Source organism: Cnephaeus nilssonii (genome assembly GCF_951640355.1).
Source record: "Cnephaeus nilssonii genome assembly, chromosome: 1".
Taxonomy (NCBI): Eukaryota; Metazoa; Chordata; class Mammalia; order Chiroptera; family Vespertilionidae; genus Cnephaeus; species Cnephaeus nilssonii.
Window position 1 is genome coordinate 87,290,268 of NC_137072.1, and position 8,810 is coordinate 87,299,077.

Below are 8,810 nucleotides of genomic sequence, written 5' to 3' on the forward strand. Positions count from 1 at the left end.
GCCTCTGCCTGCCTGCCTGATCGCCCCTAACTGCTCTCCCCTGCCGGTCTGATCTCGCCCCCAACTGCCCTCCTCTGCTGGCCATTTGGTTCTGATTGGTCGGTTTCTATGCCAGTCAGAGTCAAAAGCTCCACCTCCTAGGCAGCCATTGGCTCCTCACAGTTGACCCAGATTTGGTTCTGATTGGTCAGTTTCTATGCCAGTCAGTGTCAAAAGCTCCACCTCCTAGGCAGCCATTGGCTCCTCACAGTTGACCCAGATTTGGTTCTGATTGGTCAGTTTCTATGCAGTGTCAAAAGTTCTGCCTCCTAGGCAGCCATTGGCTCCTCACACTTCACCCAGATTTGGTTCTGATTGGTCAGTTTCTATGCCAGCCAGCATTTCTGGGCCTATCAACGGGGCCTGATCAGAAAGGCGGGGCTGATCAGCAGCCCTGGTGGAGGCCTGGAGAGAAATGGAGGCGTGGCTGCTGGCCCGGTCTGGAGAGAAAGAGAGAGGCAAGTGCTGATCAACAGCTGCCACACAGGCTACGGATCAGACCCTGCTTCTCTCTTCAGGCCTCTCTCTGGGCCTGATACACAGCCCCCTCAGCAGTCAGTGCTGGGTCACCACGCCTGCAGCTGCAGCAGTCAGTGCTGGGTCGCCATGGCAACCCAGCACCGACTGCAGGACTGACTTCCGGTTGGTCGAGCCTCCGGTTGTGATGGACCCAGGGTTTTTATATATTAGGATGAGTTCTGCTGCCTCATGTGACTACAGCCCTCTCTGGTAAAGACCAAATAATGCACTTTGAAATTCTATTAAAATTCTCTCATTATACCAAATTTTTCTTGTATTGGTTATTAAAAACTTTATTTTTCAGTCTGTTGGACCTGGAAAATCTTTATATTACACCAAAGTATTCCAAATGTTGATTTTGTTGTAGAGGCATAGTAGCTGGATGCCTCAGTTTGTCATTTGAAAGACAGAAGTCCTGGCTCCTTCAGCGTGCCCACATGTGGCTGCTGCTAGATTAGCGGGTGGCTTTCTCCCCAGTGATGTGCAGTTCATGCAGTCGTGTCCTCTGCCAAGTCTGTGGAATTACCGTCTGCCATCGGACGTTCCCAGTTGTGATTTTATAGCCAACAGCGTTTCTGACATTTTCCTCGTGTGTTCCATTAGTTCTCCTGTCCTTCTCCCATTCGTCATGTTATACAAGTATATTGTTTTATTTCTCTTTTATTGCAGAAAATTGATGCCCAAGCTATTGAAGAATTCTATGGCCTGACGTCAGATATATCAAAAAATTCGGAATCTGGATATATTTTATTCTATCAGTCACGAGAATAACTTAAAGGACTGGGACTAACTCAAGAGGGGGAGTGTTCAAAGCACTGTTACCTGGGTTCTCTGCGGACTTTCTTCTCCCCGCAGCCCACCAATGTATTACTCCGAGTCTCAATGATCTGGCCGTGTTAGACTCTCTCTCTCTCTGTTTTTTTTTACATGCAGCACTATTCGTGGTCTTATTTTAGTCTGAGGTAGAAGTTAACTGCAATCAGATTGTAGTAAGATTTATATGAATAACAGTTGCTAATTTTAGGGTTGGGTAAACATTATGCCACTGGCTATTTCTGGCTGTATTAGAATGACATGTCCTAGAATGTCTGCAGTCTGTTTGGGGGTCTTTGCTGAGCTTCCTAAGTGGTTTCCAGGGTCTCCTTTCAATGCATTCCTTTAACGGGTCCCTGGAAACGTTGCTACCCATGTTTAGCTTCTCTGCCTCAAAAGGACAGAATTGGGTAGATGTTCACCTTTAGGGCTGCAGCTATAGCTTTAAGTGTGTGCAGGTGAAATTGTTTAAAAGTGAGTAACCTCAGATACTGACACCATCCTCCAGGTGGGACAGGGTGAAGAGCTGTTCAAGGTGCCAGCGTGTGCCTGGACTGTGCTCACCTCGAGCTAGAATTCCCCAGGCAAAGAGGGCGGGGAGGTCAGAGCAGGCAAAGCCAGGAGGAGGAAGCTTTCATGGGGAGAGAAAAGTTACTTTTCTTATCTTTCTACCAAAACCACATTTCAGGAAAATAACTCTCTGCTGTGTGTTTTCAGTGCCACTTTCTTCCGTAAGGTCCCGTGTGTTGTGTCTCTCCTCTCTGGCACTGCTAAGCTTCCAGGGCACCTGTCCAGGCCCGGCGTCGGCCTTTCGCAGTCCGTGGTCGCAGGGCTGGGACCCGGGTGGCTGCCTCCAGCGCAGCTCTCCTGAGCAGCCAGACCATCATTCTGTGCCCGGGAGAACCAGGGCACTGCCCCTTTAGGACCATCCGCCCGCTGGGCCGCTGTTCTCTCTGAGGCAGCTCAGCCCGCTTGCTGAGGCAGTGGCAGCCCAGGACAACCTGGAACCTTCCCTGGAGGGAAGACTGGAGTTAGCTGGCGTGAAGGTGGGTCGAGGGAAGTGTCAGAGGGTGGGTGGAGGGCGGAGCCAAACGTGGCGTTTCTTTGACTCAGGCTCCTAGGATGCTTGACAAGAGAGTTTTTGGGAAGAACCTCATCTCACCCTAGTTTTTTTTTTTTTTTTTCCACTTTTGTTATATATGTATTTATTAGATCATTTGAGTATTGGTACCTTTTATTAAAAGGGTTGATGTGGTGTTTTGCCATTGAGCTGGTTTTTGGTTTCCTACAAATGCTATGAGTCATAGACCTTCCTTTGGGAAGTCGGTTGACCTCCATACACTATAATATACTGTGAACACATGATCTTGTTACCTAATAAATCAGCAAACGAACATACAAGCGTTTGGCATAATGTGAGCTAAAATTGAAATTGAAAATGTTAGTGGCCATTTTGCAACAATTAAGAGCATAGCACTTTATCTAGATGAAAACTGGATTTCTTATCTTTGAAATATCGTGAACTGTTTCTTGCTCAGAACTTAAATAAGCATGCCGACACTTCATTTGTTCATGCTTGAAGTGAAATGTTTTACTTTTCACTGGAGAAGACAAAACAGGGTGATCTTCACGTTATTGTTTTATACGAGTGACAGAAGTATACCTTGCCTTGTTTAAAGGCAAATTCATATTTATAAATATTTTGTCTGTTTTTTCCTCCATGAAACATATGCAGTGATCACTTACCAGGAAGGTGAGTTTTTATTCTGTTATTAAGGAGAGACACTTTCCAATTGAAGGTGATTGCTGTAGGGAACTGTTTGTACTATATATAACCCATATATTTGACTGCAGGTTGCAAAGTTTAAGAAAATGATGGTTGATATCTAATATATTTGGAACTGATTCATAAGAAAAACTATTAAAATTGTCTTTGAAATGACTCTTGAAGCTAATTTATTAGAAAAAAAAAAGTTTCATTTGGAAGCCTGTGTAAGTAATATCTAAATGCAAACTCATAGATTCAGGATGCTTTTTGGTGTTTTTTTAATGTATAAAGAGTTTTCTTCCAGTGACTTAACTGAAGTAATTCCTTATAATAGAAAGGGTCAGTTAAAATTCAGTACTCATGGATAGATTTTTGGATTAAAAAAACAAGAATGGGGATAATGCAAAGATATGGAAATGGTTGTGTGATACAGGAAAAGATTGGGAAAATGCACTTATCCTCCAACACTCCATCAGGTTTTTAAACTTTAGAGCTATCTGGTAATTTCTCCCTTCTCTCCAATTAATGAAACAGATACTAGGCAGCTACATTCCCCCAGGTCATTTCACGTTCTATAAAGACAGCAGCATGCACACACTTTTATTTTTCATCCCTCATTCATCCCCCAGAGCAGAGATTGGTGTGGGAAACGCCGGACCATTCGGAGGCCAAGGATAGCACAAGACCCAGCAGTGCCCCTGGCGCGGCCAGGGTTTTTTCGTGTCGTTTTCGGCAGGAGGAAGGCCTGCTGTATTTTTTTTTAACTGCTGGGTGTTTTAAAATGAATTACAGTGTTTTACACTTGACACGAGAAGAAATACTTGCTTTATTGGCTACTTACTAGTTTAGCATTTAGGTTATGGTGCAGTATGCCGAAAAGGTAAATTTTGGTAAAATGCTGACATTAGTCCTGGATGTCGATACGTTTTCCATTCCGAGGCTGCACGAAGTGGCCTGGTCTGAGGCAGCCAAGGAGCAGCACAGGAGGGTGCTGGTTGGAATAGGAAGCCGGCTGGTTGTATAGCCTGGTATATTTTGGATTTCAGATGAAATGGGAAAGAAATGGCCCCCAGGAGTTTATTTTCCTGGGTACCCCTAATTTCATGGGCATGCCTAACAATGAACTATGCTCTCACTGGAGCTTAGGGCTTATTTTCGATATTGGAGTGTAGCTTTATTACAGATGGATTTTATCTTTAAACATTGCATTTTGATCAACTTTGTATAGTCCCGTGTATTAAAATATTGTGCACTAAATGTTTTGCTCTCCTGTGGTCAGGCATTTATCAGCACTGTTGTGATTCATTCTGTAGATGGCATGGGTCAGGGAGAAGGGTTTCCTACTTTTCTGCCTAAGTAAGTTTCTGTTTTCCAGTATTACATTAATTTATTTTTGGCTTCCATTACTGTGTAACCAAAATAATTACTCTATGTGTGTGGCATTCATATGACTTTGTTGCTAAAAAAAAACAACAAACAAAAAACAATTAATTTTCATTTAAAATAATCTGTACCTTAATTTTTTTAAATGTAACCAATTCAAGCACTTTAAGCAATAATGTCAATCTTGTGAAATTTCAATCAGTTTAACACCCTGCCTCTAAAATTGTTTGCAGAAAATAAATAAATTTAAAAAAACAGGAATTCTCTTCCTAGAGAATTATATCTGGGTAAGGTTAAATACATTATGTTATAAAAATGTGGGTCATTGTTAAGTCTCATGTCTAGGTAGTTATTCTGGACTTAATTTGATAGCAGTGGGAATGTAAAGAACATTCTGGTCATTGTAATAGATGGAGGCAATGCTACTGTCAAGGTTGATAAAGTCACTGTTCTGGAAAGAGGCCAACAGAATTAATCCTGAAATCTGTATCCGGAGAATAGCAAATTGAGCATATCGGTGAAAAAAAATAAAAGAATTAAGGATTGGTAATTACGCATCACCAAGAATTGCTTAGCTAGGGACTTTGCGTATTAAATCTACTACTTGCGAAATAAAAGATTTATTTCCCCAAAAGGAAGTGGCTGCAGCTCTGGGATCCCATCAGCATCTGGCTTCTCCCTGCCTGCTCTCAGTGTTGCCTGAGCTTGCCTGTCAGCTCCTTCTAGGGAGCACACAGTTTTTCAAAAACATAAATCCATTACATTGCATCAAAGGACTTGGGCATCTTGCCTTTTAATTCTCACGTTAAAAGAGCTGGCGTGTTGAAAGTCTTTTAACACTGGATTTTATGAATCAAATATCTAAACACTTTTTTTTTTTTACATTATCCTATATAATAAAAGGGTGATATGCAAATTGACCCTAAGGGCGGAACTACCGGAGAACAACTGGTCCCTGTGATGTGTACTGACCACCAGGGGCCAGACGCTCAACGCAGGAGCTGCCCCCTGGTGGTCAGTGCGCTCCCACACGGGGAGCTCCGCTCAGCCACAAGCCAGGCTGATGGCTGCAAGCAAGCCTCTCCCACCTCCTCGGCAGCGCTAAGGATGTCTGACTGCAGCTTAGGCTGGGGGGAGTGGGCCTAAGCTGTCAGTTGGACATCCCCTGAGGGCTTCCGGGCTGCCAGAGGGATGTCTGACTGCCAGCTTAGGCCTGATCCCCCAGGGAGCGGGCCTAAGCTAGCAGGTAGACATCCCCCGAGGGGTCCCGGACTGCAAGAGGGTGTAGGCTGGGCTGAGGGAAACCCCCCCCCTCGCTCCGTGCACAAATTTTTGTGCACCGGGCCTCTAGTTACCAAATAATTAGAACTAGTCATTCAGGGCATGAGAGTTTTTAAGCTGTGTGACTATTTTATTGGTTTATCAACCCGTGTTTCCTTTTATAGTTCCCTTATGATGCAACAGTGCTTCGAACAAAGCACATTAGGAATTTACAAACAAATGAAAAATAACTTCATGTTGGTTATGAAGCACCACAATCAGAAATGATATGAGATTTTGTAACGAGGATTCCTAACTTTGTCCTCATTTCCCACACGGCGATTCATAATAAAGTATTATTAACAGCCTTGGGTATCATATTCACCTCAGTTGCACAGACCATGTTTGCGTGAGGGTGCAGGATGGTGTGGAATCCCACAAAACCCTTATCAGGATGGTGTGGAATCCCACAAAACCCTTCATGGGGAGGTTGGGCACTTATGTTGCGGGTTGAAATTCTGTTTTGTTCTTATCTCCTCAGCAAAGTCCTGAGCTTTCAGAAGAAAACTGAGACTTATAGATTTGACTTGGCTGGAAGCAAAATAATTTGATGGTTGAAGCCACCATTTCTCGATATTTAACAAAATCCTTTGCTCCAATTCAGCTGTAATTTTATTTTGGCGTCTCCCTTAATTGACCTTGCCTGACAGAACATTCTGTGCTGAGACAACGGAAAATAAACACGAAAATTTTTAAAAGTGAGCCATCATACCTCCTGAGCAAGCTAAGCCTCTTCACTCCAGAGCTCATCTCCAAGTTGAGTTTTATTTGCTCGTTTCCCAAGCAAAAGGATAGAAAAACATTTTGTAAGGACTTAGGAAACCTGTGTGAATAGACTCATTCCATTGGCCTCCTCGCATCTCCACCCCTAGGATGAATTTTTTGAAAAGTCTTTGAAAATAAGTTACTTCTGCGTATTCTTCTATTTCTGCTACCCCCAAACCCAGAGAATACAAATACTAGCCTAGGTATGTTGTATGTCCCCCTTGGACTTAGAAGGCTTCAGCAGAAGTTGGGGTGAAGGTTGTGGAATGGAGAGAGGCCCTCTTCCCAGGTGTTCATTGTTAGACCCGGAGTCTTTAAACTTTGTCATCTGAGGAGTTGTGAAGGTTTATGAGGAACAACCTCACCGCCGACTCTGTCCTTAGATGGGAATTTGTACAGAATATAGAAGAATGAGGGGTGTGGATCTCAGGAGTAAGAGGAGGGGAATGAAGTTAAGATCCTTCTAGCATTACTTCTTAGCTTCCAGCCTTGGTCCCACTGCCCCAATCTGTGCACTTGGCCCTGCAGGGTTAGCTGGAACCCCAGGGACCCCCACAAATGCCTTTAGCTGATTGATATGCAACCTGTGCTCTTTGCTGTTGCCCCGACCTTGATCTCGGATGGGAGAATTTTAGACCCGATTCAATAGTAGCTTGAAAAAGCTCTACTGGACTTAGTCCAGGTTCTAGTGTGGGCTGGTCGCCAGCTGGTGCCATCGTCAGCATGTGGGGAAATAGAGGATCAGGAGGCATAAGAGTTCAAGTCCTGCCTGTGGCTTCCTGGTTCCATGAAGTTCGAGGTTTGTTTGACCTGATTTGTTGGGGTTACGGTGCTAATGCATGGTGTCTGGAAGTGGGGCTCTTCTCCATGGGTTCTCGAGGAGACACACAACTGTCAAAACAATGGAAAGCATAGACTAGCTGGTTACGTAAACAGCGTTCTAGGGTAGTACTACGCTATACTGTTCCATTTCATCTAATCCCCACAACACTCTCCAGGCGTGAAGGCAAGTCTAAAGAGAGGTGAGAGAGAGGCAGCAGCCCCTGACAGCCAGGCACCAGCCTGACACAGCTGTGTCTTGGATGTTAGGGGCTGCTCGGCACCCACAACTGGGTCGCGGTGCTTTCTGGCTGGACGTGATCTCACAGACACCAGCCTCAGACAAGGTCATGCTGAGACCATGATGAAGTGAAACAAAAAATAAGACAACTTCATAATTCTAAGCATAGACAAAAACAAGGTCACTGCGAACCACAAAACACCAAACGTCTCCTCCCCCCAAATCGGAGTCACGGCTTCACCCAGGACAGTGTTCGCTCTCATCGGTCCTAGATGAGGTTTCAGATACACGGTCAAAGAATTATCCCCACTGCTTGGCCACCCCCAATCCAGATGGAACCTCTGCGCCTTGAGCCCTCCCCTAAAGAAGCAAACGAGAATCCCAATCCCGTAAGCTCTTTCTCTTCCTCAGCTTCCCCACGGTGTGTGGCCTCACTGCTGTGAGGGTTCCACAGTGGGTTCAACCACAGTTGTGTGCCTGGTGGTCTGGCGGGAGAGGATGGACAGAGTGTGCTAAACCGACAGAGATGCCACTTCCTGCCGTCAGCCTGGGCTGCTGCCTCGCAGGCGGAAGGAGAAGGAGCCACACGTGGTCAAGGCTGTCATCAGTCCCCAATTCGTCTGGCTGATTCGCAGTAACTCCTGCCCAGAGGGGACGGTGTTCGGACCGGATGCCAAGAGAAGCATCTTATAAGTAACGCTACATCTGGACCTCGGATTTCCCTGACCTGTCAAATGCAGTGAGAACGCGGTTGTGATGTGTAGAAACTTCTGGAAAGCTCGACAGGTATAGAACGTGGTGATTGTGAGCGGGATATGGTGAGACCAACAAGCTGTGTTCATTGTATGTGGGTTCCTGGCACCTCCGCACCTGCCCTTAGATTCTCTCAGGCCCAGGTGTGCCTGTCACTGGAGCCCGGGAGTTCATTGAGGGGTCAGACCTCGAGGCAGGGACTGAAGTCGGGGATGGGGCCTGAGCTCCACCTGTCGCAAGGGTACAGAGTCTGCTTTGAGAATTCCAGTGTTCTCCCACAGAGAGGGTTCCGGTTCTCTCTGGGTCTTGTTACATGTGAGCTTTTTAGAGCCATAGGGCTGGGATGGAGTGAGGGTCGGAGAGGGGTGAAGGCGGAGGGTCAGAGGGATG

At 45.4% G+C, this 8,810-nt stretch overlaps 1 protein-coding gene across 1 annotated transcript in view; it reads left to right on the plus strand.

Annotated features, from left to right (window-relative positions):
* Positions 1 to 7,210, plus strand: part of USP46 (ubiquitin specific peptidase 46) — a 61,422-nt gene extending 54,212 nt beyond the window's left edge. The window contains exon 9 of the mRNA XM_079769021.1: positions 1,228 to 7,210. Within this exon, the coding sequence (XP_079625147.1) occupies positions 1,228 to 1,329 (102 nt within the window). The 3' untranslated portion in view covers positions 1,330 to 7,210. The remainder of the gene's footprint in view (positions 1 to 1,227) is intronic.
* Positions 7,211 to 8,810: the final 1,600 nt, after the last annotated feature.